Raw genomic sequence first — 17,853 nt, forward strand, 5'->3', positions numbered from 1 at the left:
GCAAGGGGCCTTGGGAGGGATCACAGCTTGGTGTTACACCCCTGGGTTTGCCTGCAGATGGTCCCAAGTCCAATCCCTGGCATCTGCAGTTAGAAAAGAATCAGGTAGCAGGTGATGGGGCAAGACCCCCGAAGAGCTGCTGCCAGTCAGAATAAACAATACTGGGCTAGATGGACTACCTGGCGTGCTTCAGATTCTGGGGAAAGGGCCCAGTGCAAAGTGGTAGAGCATCTGCCTTGTGTGCAGAAGCTCCCAGGTTCAATTCCAGGTAGGGCTGGGAATGGTCCTTGTCCGAAACGCTGGAGAGCTGCTGGTGGTCAGTGTAAAAGATCTAGAGCTAGGTGGACCAATGGTCTGCCTATGCTCCTACGCGCTTGAAAGTATGTATATGTGTTCAATTAAAAGGAGCATCTATCACTGTTGGTGCTTGTGCAATTTAAAGTGTTTGTCCCACAGGAGAAGCCTGCCTGCCTGGCAGATTAAATTTCTGCTGCTTCTATTCTCGAGGCTGCAACCTGAATGGGTGTTGGCATTTTGAACCCTATGAAAAGAAGGATCTGTATATTTTATGGAAGATTTATTTCCGTGTGTCTCCTGTAGGTAGACTCCCCAACCCCCCCTCCAATTCAACGCCCATGCCTGGTATCTGGGCTCAAGTCTGGGCATGTCAGGTAAGGAGTAACCACAGGTAAGTTTGCCTGACCTCTCAAGTGTGAACTACATGAAGTTCCAGAAGTTCTTTAAGTATCTGACATGCACCAGCAACAGGAATGGTTGTTTTATATATATGAGAGGCATTATCAAACGCATACAGTGAGGTGTAAAAAATTTAAATGTTAGCTTTTCTCTACAGAAGGGCACTCGTGTCAAAAGCTGAGGGAAACCAACAGCGCAGGAGCTTGGAGCTTGAGAAAACCCCTCACCTTAAATTGTGCAGATGAGAGCTTAGTTAAAGGCAGAGGCACAGGATGAGAACAGAAATCGTGCTCCGGCGGCATGGCGGCAGCAGGAGGCCCCCATTAGCTAAAGTGGTGCTTCAGGTTAAGAACAGTTTCAGGTTAAGAACGGACCTCCGGAACAAATTAAGTTCTTAACCAGAGGTACCGCTGTACAGACATTCTGAGACAGATGTATAAACTTCGGCATGGAATCTTGAACAGAAGCAACTTTTTGTTTTTTGTTTTCAGGATGCGTCAGTTATTCAAAGTGTTGGTGCTGACCTTTAAAGCCCTAAATCAGGCATCCCCAAACTTCGGCCCTCCAGATGTTTTGGGCTACAATTCCCATCTTCCCCGACCACTGGTCCTGTTAGCTAGGGATCATGGGAGTTGTAGGCCAAAACATCTGGAGGGCTGAAGTTTGGGGATGCCTGCCCTAAATGGCCTTGATCCAGTATACCTGAAGTAACGTCTCCACCCCCATCGTTCTGCCCGGACACTGAGGTCCAGCACCGAGGGCCTTCTGGCGGTTCCCTCGTTGCGAGAAGCCAAGTTGCAGGGAACCAGGCAGAGGGCCTTCTCGGTAGTGGCGCCCGCCCTGTGGAACGCCCTCCCACCAGATGTCAAAGAGAAAATCAACTACCAGAATTTTAGAAGACATCTGAAGGCAGCCCTGTTTAGGGAGGCTTTTAATGTTTAATAAATTAAAGCCGCCCAGAGTGGCTGGGGAAACCCAGCCAGATGGGCAGGGTATAAATAATAAATTATTATTATTATTATTATTATTATTATTATTATTATTATGCAGAATGCTGCCTGCTAGTCTACGTGGGATTTAGGCATCCTCCTGCCTCCTTGCCGGACTGTGCCGAGTGCTGATTCACAAGTCACTGCGGGACTCAGGAAGCTACTCTTCCCCCTCACCCTGATCCATGCTTTGGGTTTCTTTATTTTTAAGATTGCCTTCTATGCCCGGACAGGGAGGGAATTAATATATATATAAAAGGATAAACATACCAGGATTTTTTTTAGAAAAAGGGGTAAACAAACAAACTCAACACACAGCCTAAGAGCTCATTTTCACAACAAACAGAAATCAACAGTCTCTTCTTGAAGAAGACACGTGTATCTCAACTCTAAATCCCACTGAAGTCTTTTGGATTTGGACAGCATTCTAGGATTTAAATGACCATTAAATCAATTTGTGGGAGCAGACATGTCCTCCATTTCCACATCTGTCCCGCCTGTTAGCTGACATGTACAAAATGTTTAAATAAAAGCAGTCATTAGTTTTCTAACATGCTATCCAATGCTTCAAAATCTCTCCTTTAGAACTGGAACTGAAACGTAGTGCTCAAAAGGTTTTATCGCTCAAACAAATCAAAATGTTCACGGGAAAATTATTATTACAGAGACTGGGATTTGTTCATGTGGTATCGCCTGGACAAAAACCTAACAAATTCCCCCCCATTCTAGTGCTGTAATATTATTCTGAACATCATAAAATCATTATGGAATTCCAAATAAGCACATTTAAAAATACAAAAGATAAGCAGAGTTCTTTCGCTTTTATTTCTTAGACTGCCTTCAGCAAATAAATAAAAAAAATGGTACATGCCCAAAGCGCATGTGGTTTGAGATTAAAGCAATTTGCTAGCTAACTGCCAAGTCAGCAAAAGAAGCTACAAAATTGTTGCAGTGCATCAAGCTGAAACTGCAGCAAAGTTGTCCTAGGGGAAGCTTGCCTGGAAGGAGGGGCCAGCAGTTTACAACATTACTGTAGGAAACAAAGCCTTCCTCTTTTTGCCATATATTCCCAATGTAACAATGGGACTAGTTACTAAAACCATTTCAACTGTACACTGGCAACAGCACTTCGTCTATTTCAGAGATTGTCACATGCAGGAATAAAAAAAATTGGCCATTTGCACCAAGATGGACAGAATGTGGAAAGCCTGTGCTATGTCCCTTTCTGCTTTATAGCTTGCCTTTTAGTTGCTAACAGCTTGCCTAGCACTGTCAAACAGGATCTCACGGCCAGCTTTTGCATGTTTCAAAGTACAGTTATCAATTTGTTCTTGATTTCATTGCTTTATATATTTTTAATTTTGTTTTTTTTTAATACCACCCTTCATCTGAAGATCTCCGGGCGGCTCTCAAGATAAAAATGCAGGATAGAAGCACAAAATAGTTAAAACCCCCAAAAATACCCTCCCCCCAAACACATTTAAAAGGCCGTAGAATATTAATCAGCCAAAGGCTTGGTTGTAGAGGAACGTTGTTGACGTTTTCGTTTTACAATTAAGCAGTGCATAAATTTGATGAAATAAATTAAATAAATGAACTCCAGATGTGAAGGAACTTTGCCTGTGACCCCCTGGTGTCCCTCCATGCTGACGCGAGTCCCCAACCACCACATAGCAGAAGCCTTTCCTTCCCTTGCTATTTATTTTGGCTCCAACAGAGTGGAGGAAAGGCAGGCTCACCATTGCTAGAGGAGGACAGTGGCTGCACTCTTCCGGAAAGCGCCACATGGCTACCATTTTTAGTAGTGCTCAAAGAGCACTGCTGCGGTGTAGTGTTGCTGCAGGGCATTTCACTGGTGGCCAAGCAGTATCCCTCACTACAGGAGGGCTGGGAAAGGGGGCACAGGGCAGCTGTCCAAAGATGACACCCTTACTTCATCCTCCTCCACTTTCTATCTGGTGGCATGAGAAGAACTGAAGGAAGGCCTGTCAAAAAACAAACCTCTCTGTCTTCAAGAAGCAAAGAGTCCTGCGGCCCAAACAATAAAGGGGTTTGGGGGGGCTTGTTTTGGGGAAGACGAGAAGCTCGATTTTTAAAAAAGGTTTCCAAAGATCTTTTGAAGGCGCTGCTGCCACAGAACAGGGCATTTGCACACATTAGAGAGATTTCCATCCGGATGGAAGGTCAAGCAAGGAGCATTTCTGCTTTCTGCATCCGGCACTTTGTGTCCTGCCAAGGCAGCAGGCGTACAACACAGGCGGAGAGAAGGGTCAGCTCATTTCATTTCAATCTACGTGCGGAAAAGGGGGGGGCGCAGCCTGTGTACCAATTTGCACAGGGAATGCCTGCATTTTTTTAGCTCGGGCAGAGATTTTTACAGGACCATAAACACCACCAGTTTTATTCATATCAAGATTATTGTGCTAAGCTTCCCAAACGGATACAATAAAAGTGTGCCCCTATGTTGCAAAGCATGAGTTTTAAAAGACAGAGGGTTGACAGGAGACATGAGGCAGCGCACACGGAATATAGTTCTACAAAGCTGTCTTTCTAGGAGAGCAAGGGGACTGAACAGGGCCTACTACACACCAACAAAACTCGCCCTGTTCTCAAGCGCTACAGGCAGCACGGCCCTTGCACCACAGCCCTGAGGCGAATTTCAGCCCTCCAGGTCTTAAAAGCAGCCTTAACTCCCACATGTCGAAGAAAGCTGGCTTAAGGACCTTAAGAGAGTTTGCTTGCCTTCTGCACATGGTCTTTGAGCCCTAACAGAAGGGTTCTCCACAGGGATCGGGAGCCAGAATTTGTTGCTTCTACCGCTGTGGCTAAGTCTCACTATTACTTGTTTACAAGCTGGGAAGCTGTAGCCACCTGGGACTACAAAAACAGCCTCCAGGCAGGGTGCGACCCATGAGAACAAATCAGGGACCCAGATGTGCAGGAGAGTACACAAATATGAGTAAGGTCACTATGGGAGGGAAGGGTGGCCAGGAAGCATTATGTGCAGGGCTCAATAGCCAATTTAATTAGTGGCTGGATTCAATAATCCCAGTCCAGCTCATTAATCACCAAACCATTATTTCAACAGCAAGGAGATGGCCTCCCCTCTGCAGCCTGTGCAGCCACCAGATGCCTTGCTAGCTTGCACTTATGATATAGACTGTAATTCATGAATAGACCTTTTGCTTTCCATAAATATGGTGCCAGATGCCTCTGCAAGGAAAAAAAGAAAGAAAGCAACTTAAAAGGGGGAAAAAACTCACGGCGCCTGTGGGTTCTAGGTTGGCAGTGCAACTTCGACTCATCTGATACAAATTTCTTGTTTCTGCTTTTAGTTAAGGCATGTTACATAAAAAGAAAAGAGATTTCTCTGCTGGTGGCAACATGGCCATTAAAAAATAAGAAAGCATTGCAAGGACTAATAAGAAATATTTCAATAGCTCCTACTGGTTCTATGGGCTTCAGCCTGGGGCATTGTTTCCCAACTCCCCCCTGCAGTGGTTGGCTGAGTTCTTCAGACAGGCAGCCATTCCCTGGACTCCATTGCAGCCACAAGAGATTTGCTACGCAGACAGTGCCTGCTCAAAAGTGCTAAGAGATCTTGTGGTGCCAAAAGTGATATACGTAGTTAGATATCTGAGCCGTTTAGACACTCCCTCCCTCCCTCTCTCTTACTGTCATTCATCAATGCAGAGAAAGTTAAGCAGTGGATTAGGTCGTTTTGCTCACTGCCAGGGCTCCACAAGAGCACGAAATAGCCTTACAAAAACACTTTCATAGTGTTCCATACATAAATAACGAAATCTGGGATATTTGTTCCCTTGATCTGGCTTTCAGTGCTTGAGCTCTCCCTTGCACCCCCCTTCTCTCTCTCTCTCTCTCTCTCTCTCTCTCTCACACACACACACACACACACACACACACAGAGAGAGAGAGAGAGAGAGAGATGGTTGTCCGCAGAGGGCTCTGTGGTTTTTAAGTCTGTTCACTAACAAGCTAGTCCCAGTAATAATCAGTTTGCACTTGCCAGCTTGCATTCCCAGTCGCTGTAACTGGACCACAAGCTCTTAAGATCAAAACGGCAAAGCCACTCTCAGTGCCTCCGTACATAAATGAGTAATTTTTTGGTGGAAGTGCAGCACACCATGGTCAAGGAGGGCAGGTCGGGTGGTCTAAACCGTCTGCCTAGAGCTTGGAATGCTAGCTCCCGGGTGGAGGACAGCCAACCCATAGGCAAGGTTTATTGATTTTTCTCCTGAAAGCAGATGGTATCTTCATCATTCCCCCAGAGGAGATTTCATCTAACCACACTGCTCAGTACCAAAGAGAAGGAAAAAAGGAGCCCAAAAGATGGGACTGTTTTTCAAAGGCAGTAAATGCGGGAAGGAGATATGTGCCCCACTGTTCAGCTTGCTGAAAGCAGAACCACGTTTGGAAGGGACACAAAAGCGCTCAGTCTACAATTCCATATCACAAAGTGCACCAATTGTCTTGTGGAAGCAGTTGGAGACAGAAGTATAGCAGCAAACCATTTTTGCCTTTTAAATGCCGTTTCCAGCTACAGTATGTCTGCTTGATGATTACATCAGGGAATGCATCAGTCTCCAGCACATTCTATCTGTGAGTCTGCTTCATTTATGACCATTCCGTAAGATTTCTGTTGTGCTGGGGCTCAGGGAGAAAGCAATGCACATCCTCCATTTGGCAGCTAGAACTGGAAGAGAACTACAGGAGCCCAATCAGTCTAAAAAGCACTAAGTCAGCCCACCGCCATACACAGCTGAAGACAAATAACTTAAAGAAATGCAACTTATTTGACTCATCTATCAACTTACTAAGCATGACACTCATCTAAATTCTTCCTTCCTAATTCATGAAGTGACTCTTCCATGGAACATGAATTTCAACTCAGTCAATGAGGTTTAGCAATATCTTTCCACAGCCCAAGGCTTCCACTGGGGTGTCTTGGCAGGAATCGCTCAATGATTTAAGAAATAAGGAAGTAAAATACATCACACAGCCCTAACTATGCTCCTAACAGGTGCTAAAATAATCCAGTCTTCACATCACCCTGCACTGGGAAGAAGCGGGTGTTATATGCCAAGCAATGATTAAACTAGTGGAAACTGTGTGTGCAGCAAATGGGTGAAGTCACAGAAGTATCCCGAATGGAGGCTGTGAAATTGTGACTGATGCCGTCCTGACAAACATGGCAGTGACTAACCCAGATTTCTATTTCTCTGCTTATTTAAAGAGATTTCTATCCCAATGTGGTCCTTCAGTCTTTCTTCAGTGGTGGGAAAAGTCTATGGAACGGCCTAACACAACATTCTGTGAGATGGGGTGGGGGAATCTTTGAAGATCAGAGGGAGGATCTATAAAACACACTTTGTAAGAGGGTTAAAGAACAATAGTGGTCAATGGGGCAGCAGCACTTACCTGATCTCCCATCACTAGCATTGTTGCAGCTTAACAGAAGGAAGAGGGATGAGGTTTGTGAGGTGCAAATGCACCAGCAGTAGCACTGGATTGCCTCAGCCAGTACATTTGCACCAGGCTGACCTCACTGCCACCTCATCCCTCCTCCACCTGGTATCTGGCAGTGACACCAGTGATGGAGTCAGGTAAGCACTGCCACACAGCGCTACTGACCACTACCATTCAATATATGTGCAAAGCTTGCAAACCAAAAGGTAAAGTATTGTGGTTGTTAGGGGAGCACTCCATAGGTAGCATCCCACCCCACAAAACATCATTTCTGCAGCACACCATGTGAACACAATATTTAGAATGCACCACTGAGGCAAAGAAAAAGGGAAAACCAGGCAGGACAAGCAGGACAGTCTTTAACAGCATATGCCTCTATGTGTCTACTCAGATGTTAATTGAGTTTAATGGGGCTTCCTACAAAGTGAGTGAGTATAGGATGGCAGCCTAAACCTTTTTGGGCAAGCATTGCCCATTGACTTACTTTTGCAGGAATTCCTCAAGGCCACACAGTTTGAGAACGAAGTCATCCACATCGATGTCACACAAGTCATCATGAGTGTAGCACAAAGTCTGATAGATGAGCAAGTCCACGGTGGAGGAGCCTGCCAAGATTGGGGGGGGGACACAAACACAGCATGATGAGTTTCAAGACAACATTCCCTGGAATTCACCATCCTGGGCCATTCCCGCCTAAGCCTCCGGCATCACTGACTCCACAATGCTCTTGGAACCTGATTATATTTATGTTCCCTTCACAGCAGTACAAAATGTCGCCAAAAAAAACCACCCAGACACTCCCAACCTAGGTCTAGAAGAGACGTCTGTAGTATTAACTTCTAGCACAGCTTGTTTCATTGCTGTGGAAAGTAGAATATAATATACCTAATATTGAAACAGTTCTCAATACTTCCTGCCCCCAGGAACCACTTGAAAATTGCTGGGGTTCTCCTTGGATTACTTAAAAATAAAAGATCACAAGTCCTTGTTAGCCTCTTTGGTAATATATCCCTGGTCTATTTGGCCCCCGTCTCTGTCATCTCCCAAAAATAAAAATCAAGAGCAAGACCAAATATATATATTCCAGCATCTTTCTGTGGACCTTATGAATAGAGTTTATGGACCACCAGTGGTCCACAGACCACAATTCGGGAACATTTGCTCTGTTGATACGAGTGGAAAGTGCACCCCAGTTCAAACCAGCAAAACTTACAGTCACAAGTAAAAGTGAGAGGCTCCTGCAGGCTGTCGTAAACCACAGTCACTTTCAAGCTGACTCCATGGCCAAGGTGTTCACGACTGAGGTTGACAGCACTCCAGACAAAACCAGTAAGGGAATAGTCCTTGGTACTGTAGCCAGATCTAAGTCTGTGGGCAAAATGAGATGGGTACAATTAGTTTCCATTACCACCGAATGCCCATTCTTGTGGCATCTGATAGGATCTCCTCTTTTCCCTTATTCTTTTTTAAATAAGGGGACACTGTCAAAGGTCTTTGCACTTGATCGCCTCATCTTTGACCCCTCTTAAAATTTATACAATTTATTATGCTACTGAGATTCTAAATTTCCCATTTACTCAAATAACTGATTTGATCTTCTGAAATACTGTATTTGGCTAAGCTAACACCAAATCTAAGATTCCTGCCTTAAAGGATCTTGAATTTCATAACTACCTTGTGAGGTCAATCAAATGGAGTGAGTATGAAAGAGCATATGACCTAGAGATTAATTTGTGTTTGAACAATGAATGAAACTCAGTTTTGTTTGCCCTCAAGCATGATAACATATTCCAAGCAGTAGCTGTATAGGGCTTAACCAGGAAGCTGCCTTCCTGACACTGGCATTGCTACACCTGTGTCCTGGATGGGCAGTGTGGCAGTGAGGTTGGAGCTGCACAAATGTACTGGCAGGGGCACCCACGCAGCCCTTACCTATCTGCCACCCTGCCCCATCCAGGTAAGTTGTAGCAATGCCCATGCTGGAAGGGCAGCTTCATAGTACTGTCCCGCCACACTGACAGCTAATCATAGAATCATAGAATCGTAGAGTTGGAAGAGACCACAAGGGCCATCCAGTCCAACCCCCTGCCGATGATCTCAAGTAGTGCAGAAGCCCAGATAGTTGATGTGTTGATTGTCAGTAACCTAGATTTCATCTAACTCTAGACATGCTGAAGTAGACTGCAAAAGGATGGATGGGAAAGGAAAATATCATGTATGTACATCTGAAGAATACTGAATCTTTTTGAGATGTGCTACTTAGAGAAAGAAAATGGAGAGAGCGAAAGGATCACACTGGCCAAATGTCAGAAAAATTGACTTCTCTTTTCTCTAACAACAGGGTAACTCTTAGCCAGACCAACAGACTGAAACTCTGTGCTGGTTTGAGCTGTGTGTGTAATCCATGTCATGGGCCTTGTGACATTCCCCACTGTCTTTACTTTCAAAGCATGGGAGGAATGCTTCTTCTGCCTTCTGTTGCTGCATTATCGCAAGCCATGCCAGGAATTATAATCCCAAATAGGTTCATCCTCATCCAATCAACTGCAGGCTTAGACGCTTTCCACTGGAGCCATTGCTTAAACAAAGTGCAACAAAAACTCTAGGGACAAAGAGGATTTTTTCCCAGTCGCTGAGGATTAATCAACAGCAGTAATTAATTGCTTGAGGCAGTTAGGCCATTGCTTATCTTAATTCCTTCTATTTCCGATGTTCAGAGGTGAGGTAGCCAAGGAGATGCTATCCATGCAAAAGAGGGAGGTCCTGGCAGGCTCCAAGAGAAATGTCAAGCTTTGGAAAATTGGGGGGGGGGGTAGGGGAGCCCCAAGGGGGAAGATCCTCAAAAAAACAACCCAATGAGGACAGAGTATTTTCAGTTACAGGTAGGTAGCTGTGTTGGTCTGACGTAGTCGAAACAAAACAAAACAAAATCCTTCCAGCAGCACCTTAGAGACCAACTAAGTTTGTCATTGGTATGAGCTTTCGTGTGCATGCACACTTCTTCAGATATTTTCAGTGGCCAAGGAATTATGACTGTTTGGTGGGGATAATGGAAAACTAGATGGAAAGGGGAATGGAATGCAGTAGAGTATGGCTGGCTGGCTGTAACAGGACCACTCTACAATGGAACATTTTATCATAGGTCCCACTTACAGATACTGACCACAACCACAGTTCTGTAAGTTCTGGTCCTTATGGAGCCCCCTTGGAGGGGATGGGAAGCAAAGGCAAGCCAATGAAGACTGAGCATGCTAGTGGGCACAGAACGCTGACCGACTGTGGGGCAGTGCTGGAATGGACCGGTTGGAATTCTGAATAGCAGCACTCTGCACTACAACATTTTGATGCAGGGCTCCCTTGTAGATACTTAGGTTCCAAGGAGGATTGCAGCCAAAGGATCCCCTTGGTAGGGTGCTTTGACGAGTCCTAGACTGGTACAGGTGGTGACCATTTTGTGCCCATTCAATACACATGCGCCATGGAAGGGGGCAGAATGGAGCGGGTTGGGCTTATGCCAACGCACACAAAGATCCACAAAGCAACCCCCACACAAAGGGGGAGTTGCCTATACTTACACATCCAGCATATGGCAGAAAGCAGCAACCTCTTCATCCTTCTCCTCAGAAACCTCAAACAGCTCATAGCCATTGGCCACAGGGTAATGCTGAGAAGTGGTCTGATACCAAACAAGAAATGGAAATAGAGACAATACTCTCAGTGAAATATAGTTTCTACTATCCACCCCCAATCTCAGATTTCTTTTCTTTCCATAACTCAGTATACAGGACTGGATCCTAATCACCACAAGTGAAGTTTCCTCTTGGAACAAGGCATTCATTCTTCCTCCATGCTGCAGACTTTATTCCTCATCTCACCCCAGCCACTCCTGACTGATGGTCAGTGACCCTCAGGAATGATGAGGGATGTAGCCTAGGGGTGGGGGGTGGGGCTACAGCCAGAGAAAAGTCTCGGCTCTTCTTGTGCAAGAGGAAGTGCTGTTGGTTCATATAATCTGTGCTTAGGATCAATTCATGGAGAAGGTGCACCAATCTACACTGTCAACTGGGCGAATCTGTCAGCTTTTGATTCTCTGTTTCTCATTTTTTTCCAATCTTAAATTCAGTTCTCCACATTTATGCAGCACTTTGCAATTTTTTGCAAAAACAAAACATAACCTTCTGAAAATTCATCAGCATTTTAATACGAATTTCTCCCAACCAACACATTTTTGTACACTGTTCTGACAAATACAAACATTTTTTTTTTGCAAACGATTTCCCCTAATGCACATGTAACTTTCATGAATATAGGGATTTATATGCATATTTTGGCCTAATATTATGTATTTTTGTATGCACTGCTTGGCTATAGAGCAGCACTGCAAAATTCTGAAAACTTGAGTTTTGAAGGATGGCGGTGTTTCAGTTTGCATAGTGTTTTGAAAAGTGTGAATTTTCCAAGTCTGTCTTTAAATGTGAACTGAATCAAATTTCTTTCTCATCTTCTCTACCCACAAAATTAGGGTACCAAAAAATAAAAATAAAAATAAATGGTTGAGTAGAAAAAACAGATGTCTGCACATGATGAAGTGTGAGAGTGTTTCTTCTCCATATGACTTCCTTTCAATTCAACCCACCTTAACCCTAACAGCCTTGGCAGCTTTGTAGTGCTCTGATAAATGTGGGTTAAGTTGTACATTGAGCTTATGCTGCAGATCTAACCAGCTCACTGTATTGAGGAGGTTCTTGCTTTGGCTTTCAGCTATTGATTTAATGATTAATATCAGTTATTGATATGAAGACAACAACTGCACTCCTTTGAACCAATGCAGAACTCATAACTGCTGCAAATAGCTTTGGGTTTGTTGCCCGTCTTTTAAAAAAAAGAAATGAAGAAAAATCTTGAATGCCACATGAACTGAAATGATCTTCTAAGTTCAGTGCTTGAACATACCATAAAGCAGATTTGTAACCTAGCAGTTCTGAGGGTAGCTGTAGGTACACATCCAGCAGCCTATCACTGGTCCACAGCCTGATCTTCACCACATTTATATTTATAGGATTTATTTCAAATATTTCTAAATCACTTTTCTAAAAACATTTCCAAAGAGATGTACAAACACAATGTAAACAACGTTAAACAGTTATCATATGGCAAAGATGAACTAAATAGTATTCCACAGCCTAAAAGAAAACTGGCCAGAATTTAATCAACGACCCCATAGAAAGGAAAGTCTTTGTAGAACAGTGTCCTCAGTGGTTTTTCCAAGAAAAATAGGAATGTATTGGTTTGTAAAGACTCAGTTTTTATACAAAGGATCCTCCTCAAAAACGAAACTTTGCTAAAGTTTCTGCTCTGGAAAGAAACTAGTGGAAGACTGAATGCACATAGATTCATACCCCCTGCATATGCATTTGGGTTATTTCTTATGCAATCTCTCTCAAAGATCTGTAGCTCTGCTGGGATGGTGTTGGTATTGTTATGCACCAGCCATGGCAGAAGCAGATGCCATTTAAAATAATAAAATAATAAAAACCATCATTGTCATCACACAGGCTAGCTAGTTGTTGTTAAGTTTTTATTTTTAGAAAAGAAAGAGGGAGAATTCGCAAAAACATTTCTTTTTTGTTTCCAGTGCCTCCTTCCCAAATGTTACAGTAGGATAAGGAGCAAGGACAGAAACACTGTGAATGCCAGGCCAGAGTGCAAGCATGGTCTCAGAGCCTCAATTCACTCCTTCAAAGCAAACAAAGGTCCCACTGTCAGAGCAATTAACCCACCAAATAGTTAGAGGAACGGGGAGAGAGGGAGAAAAAAAAGGAGAAAGGGACAGAACACAACAGACACTAAAGACAATTTTAATGCTCCTTTATAATTAGTTTCTTGCACAGCAAAAGCAGAGAACGACTTACATAACCTCTGCCAGCAGCTTCTGACAACATTTTTCACTGAGCGTACGGGGAGAGTTGGTCCCGTGAAGTTTAGTGACGATGCAGAGCTTGCTTGTATTTATATCCTTCAGATGCCAGAGGTATTTGTCATCTACTCTTATGTCTAAAAATACACCATTGACCCATTCACAATCCCAGCAGCAGCGAGGAAAGGATATCCCCATGGATACCCCCTGTTTCCAAGAATCTTTTACAGCAAAGGATTTCTTCTATAAAATAATTGCTATGCGATTCTTCTTAGGATCCTTAAAAAAAGGATTGGGAAGGTAAGCGAAGATGCAAATACTCTATCCAATCCTTGTTTACTGACAGGAAACAATTGGCCCGAGGATCATGGGACATTTCAGAAGCTGTAGCTTCTGGGAAACAGGACCTATAACAGCCAGGATGAACTCACGTCTTTTGGAAAAAAGTTTTTACTGGACACTGTCATTCCCGTTGACTGCTGTTGTGTGGATCATATAAATAGCACAACAGATGTACACAGCCCTTTCAAGGCGGCCGATGTGTGCCAGCAAGCTTCAGTAGAGGCAACATACAAGTGGGACAATGAATTCCCATGGTGACATTTAAGTCAGGATGAGGAACAGGAAAGAAGTTCAGAATCTGTTATTCCAGAAGCATCCTAGGCAGCTGTTTCTGTGCACTTCCACAAGAGCTCTGCCTTTCAGTTCAGCATTTTCGTGCAAAATGGTCAAACGGAAAGTGGGTCCCGCACAGAGAAGAGACCTAATGTTGTGGGACTGGGTGATGAATGCAACAAATGGTCTTCCTAGAGGAGCAGAAAGGGGAGCAGGACCCTTCAGCAGATCTCCATGCTGCCAGGGATCCTGAAAAGTCAGTGTATATTAGAGGATGCATGCATAAAAGCACACATATTACTGAAAACAGCGTAAAATGAATTATATTAGGGAAAATTGCTTGCAAAAGTTTGCATGTTAGGTCAAGAGCCTACTAGCACAACCACATATTTTCATGAGGACTTTAAAAAAATGCAAACTGGTGCAAACTGAACTTAAGATTGGAAAAATGAGAACTGGAGAAAAAACAAAACTCACAGGCTGACAAGGTTTCCTTCTGCCTCCCAGAGCAACCCTACTTCCTATAAACAGAAGAAATGACTTAGAAAAGCAGGACCTTCAGTACCAGCTGCTGCTGAAGTGTCCAACTAAGCTATACTTAAGGCTACTCAGAAGGACCAAGAAGCATATGGAAACAACTGCTTGAATCGGGGCCTGGCTGAGAGCCAGGAAGGGGGGGGAGCCACCAGCTCCTATGTAAGCTCCCAGTCTGAGCTGCCTCACTGATGAAGCAATAGCTGTCCTCCAAGGTCCTGTCTTCATAACCTGGGGAAATGGAGAAGTGATATGTTGTTTCCATATGTTAAGCAGGTACTATGGGTAGAGAACCAGGAGCATGCAGACTGGTAGGGTTGGATTACTGTGAAAAGGCATGCCTATGAGCCACACAGGATACAGCTCCATGGGGACTTGAAATCTAAGCAACCAAACTATGTTAAATCTATTCAGTATGTTGGGGAGGGCTTGAGGTTGTTGCTCTTTTAAGAAAGGAAGCAGTTGGGGGTGATCAGAATCGGAAGCGTAGCACACAGGGAGCAGCAATTAACCCTTTGCCCCCCCCACAGAAAAGAGCTGCTATTGGTGGACAGAAACATTATAAGCATCTTACAGCAATATTAAAGAGCCTTGCACATGGCGCACATATTTTAGTAAGGATTCGTACATTTCAAATGCTGTCAAATTCAAATGCCTAGAAATCAAAAGCTGATCAAAACCATGATAGGTTCACAAACCATCACTCAAAACACGCAAACTTTGTCTCTGTTCCTTTTCAATTCCTTTTATAATGCTTGGTTGTACTTAGTTGGGCTTAAACACCATTTCAGTTGACCCTCTACCCAAATGTCCACACTGAAGAACACAAGCATCCTTGGGTGGTGGCCTTTGCACCTATAGCTGCACATATAAAAGCTTCCACGAGATCCTTGAACAATTGTATCATAATATGTGTGGGGAAAAGCGGGGGGGGGGGGGACGGGGACAGAGTAGGTAGCCTTATGGCAGGCATTCCCTAACCACTTTCTGATGGCTTAACTTAGCATAGAAAACAGTTATATCCATTGAGATGCCACATTTTCTGAGATGTAGCTACAAATAATCTCTGGAGGAATAAAAAACTTCTACTAAGGACTAAGAGTTTGGTTTTGGTGAATGCTAGGAAAGGTACCAAATAATTTGACTCCTGTAATGATACACACTGCATCTGAAAACATAGAGGCAGGGAACATTATGTGCATCCCTCTGCCACACCACAGCAGAAGGACTTGTTGTATGTAGCCATACATCATTCCGCTTACATAAAAATTGCCTTACCGGATCTGCTGATATCCTCCGGTTCTTGTTGGGTCCAGAATTCTTCCTTCCACCAGACCTGGAGATGTAGGTCCTGGGAGGTACCTGAGGAGGCATAGTCTTGCTGCGGGCAACTGGCTTCCCGCTGCTTTCTTTCTCAAAAATGCTTCTGCCTTCCTTCCAGCTCCACGGGGCTTCCCTCAGAAGGTCGGTGTCGTAAGTGGACTTGAGGTTGAGCCGGGTGATGGCGTCGTTGATGCCATCGTAGTCCACTGTACTGTACGGGTCCTCTTCCGAGATTCTACGGCCCAGCAGTTTCCCATCAGCCCTCTCGTGAGTTGAGGAGAACATGTTGATATCATTGGGTTGGGAGCCTTTCAAGGAAGCTTGGTTCACTTCAGAGGCATTCCAGATGGCAATGCGAGGGGGCAACGGGGGAGGAGAGAGCTTCTTAGGGGAGCTGCCACTACTACTGTTCTGGTGGGGTGTGCTATTGGGGGGGTCAGTGAGGAAGTCACCCCCCGTGCTGTCAAAGATGTACAAGTAGTCGCTGGAGAGAGGTCCCTTCAACCAAGGCTGGCTCTCTGGCTCAGACAGCAGACTGGATGAGGTAGAGTTGTTGGTCCCAAAAGCTCTTGAAACCTCCTGGCTAGAGAGAGCATTGTAGTTCAGGGTAGAGTCTGAGCCAGACAGGCCTCTCATGACCTTGATATTGTGGCAGTCGTTCCTTACAGCAGGCTTGTTGTAATCCAGAATTGGATCATCCCAGGAAATGAGAGGTTGGTCAGTATTCTGCTTCGCCTGGCTCTCCTCCTTGTCCTGCCTCAGGCGGGACAAAGCATCATACTCCATCTGCAGGGCTTCCGCAAGAGCCAGCTCCTTGTGGCTGATCCCCACGGACTCCAAGGACTTCCAGTGCTCTCCATTGCCTCTACTTCCAGACATCTCTTGTAAGGGGGGGGCAGGGGGGAAGCCACTGAATCCAGTGACTATTGGGTGCTCAGTTCAGGGCTTAGGAAGAAAGTCATGCTGTGCCACCAGTCACCTACAAGTGAACAAACCAAAAGTAAGTGTAAACAGGCCAGTTCTCATGAAAATTATCAGCTTTACTGAGAGTTTTGGTTGACATGCACCAAGTGAAGCTGGGTCTCTTAGTGCTTATCTGCCCCTCAAGAGGACATGTCTTCTGCCAGTTTCTGATGAAAAGTATAGGAAGTGCACACTCAACAAGAGTAACTAAATTAACTCTTTTTCTAGAGAAATATATGCCAGAACTCACCATGCATGCCCCCTCGTTCTCTCATAATGACAATGGCACCCACCTAAGAGGTGTTGGAACTGAGTTCCAGAAAGTTCCAGCTGAAAAAAAAAGCCCTGACTGAAGTTTACCTTGAAATTTACTTCAGAGCATTCACATGACTTGAAGCCAACTGTGGGATTAGTGATGAGACCAGAATAAGATACAGTGGTGCCTTGCTAGACAAATTTAATTCGTTCCACGGGTCTTTTCTTATAACGAAAAATTCATCTAGCGAATCCCATAGGAATGCATTGAAATTTTTTTGGATTTTTTTTTGCCCATAGGAACACATTAATTGAATTTCAATGCATTCCTATGGGAAACTGTGATTCGCTAGACGAATTTTTCGTAAAACGAATTCGTGTAGCGAGGCAACCTCCACTAGAAAAAAAAACCTTTCATTAAGTGGAAATTTCGTTAAGCAGGGCATTCGTTAAGCAAGGCACCACTGTAGTTGTTTTCTATCGAGGATAAGGAAGCCCAGAAGCCTTCTGGTCAATTTCCCCATATTGTCAAGAAAGCCCTCATTTTCTTTAGACCGTATTCTACCAATGATGTGACTCCTTTAGAGCCAGATACTATGCAAAAAGTATAGCGCCTCTTCCGTAATTGAACAACGCAGCATTGTTTGGAGGCAAGGGAAGAAGTTAAAGATTGACAGAAGAATGGGAAAGGGAAGATGGCAAAGGAGATGCATGCCAGTGCCACATCTGCAGGGCTTAAATCAGCTAAAACTCCAGTATTTGGTCTTAAAGGGCTTCCTGAGTATACAGTGTGCCTGTTGTTACACTCCATTAGTTTTCCATTACAGTGGTACCTCTACTTACGAATTTAATGCGTTCTGAACACACATTTGTAAGTCGAAAACATTTGTATGTCGAATCCCATAGGAATGCATTGGGAGAAAAAATTCGTAAGTCAAAGCAACCCTATCTAAAAATTCGTAAGTAGAAAAAATCCTATCTAAACCACATCCAAGATGGCGGACGGAGCTCCATTCGTAAGTACAAACATTCGTAAGTAGAGTTATTTGTAAGTAGAGGTACCACTGTATATTC

General features: G+C 44.2%; 1 protein-coding gene across 3 annotated transcripts in view; it reads right to left on the minus strand.

Annotated features, from left to right (window-relative positions):
• The window catches only part of PIK3C2B (phosphatidylinositol-4-phosphate 3-kinase catalytic subunit type 2 beta), a 90,225-nt gene that overhangs the window by 46,635 nt on the left and 25,737 nt on the right, over positions 1–17,853 (minus strand). For 2 of the 3 annotated variants that reach the window (XM_035121407.3, XM_088674269.1), the window contains exons 2-5: positions 15,517–16,540; positions 10,748–10,848; positions 8,386–8,540; positions 7,657–7,777 (exon numbers count right to left, since the gene is read on the minus strand). In XM_035121407.3, the coding sequence (XP_034977298.3) occupies positions 7,657–7,777; positions 8,386–8,540; positions 10,748–10,848; positions 15,517–16,440 (1,301 nt within the window). In that variant the 5' untranslated portion in view covers positions 16,441–16,540. Of the gene's footprint in view, positions 1–7,656; positions 7,778–8,385; positions 8,541–10,747; positions 10,849–13,084; positions 13,238–15,516; positions 16,541–17,853 lie in introns of those variants that run through there. The other variant, XM_035121409.3, reaches the window with a different exon arrangement.

This window comes from Zootoca vivipara, chromosome 7 (genome assembly GCF_965207765.1).
Source record: "Zootoca vivipara chromosome 7, rZooViv2.hap1.1, whole genome shotgun sequence".
Classification (NCBI taxonomy): domain Eukaryota; kingdom Metazoa; phylum Chordata; class Lepidosauria; order Squamata; family Lacertidae; genus Zootoca; species Zootoca vivipara.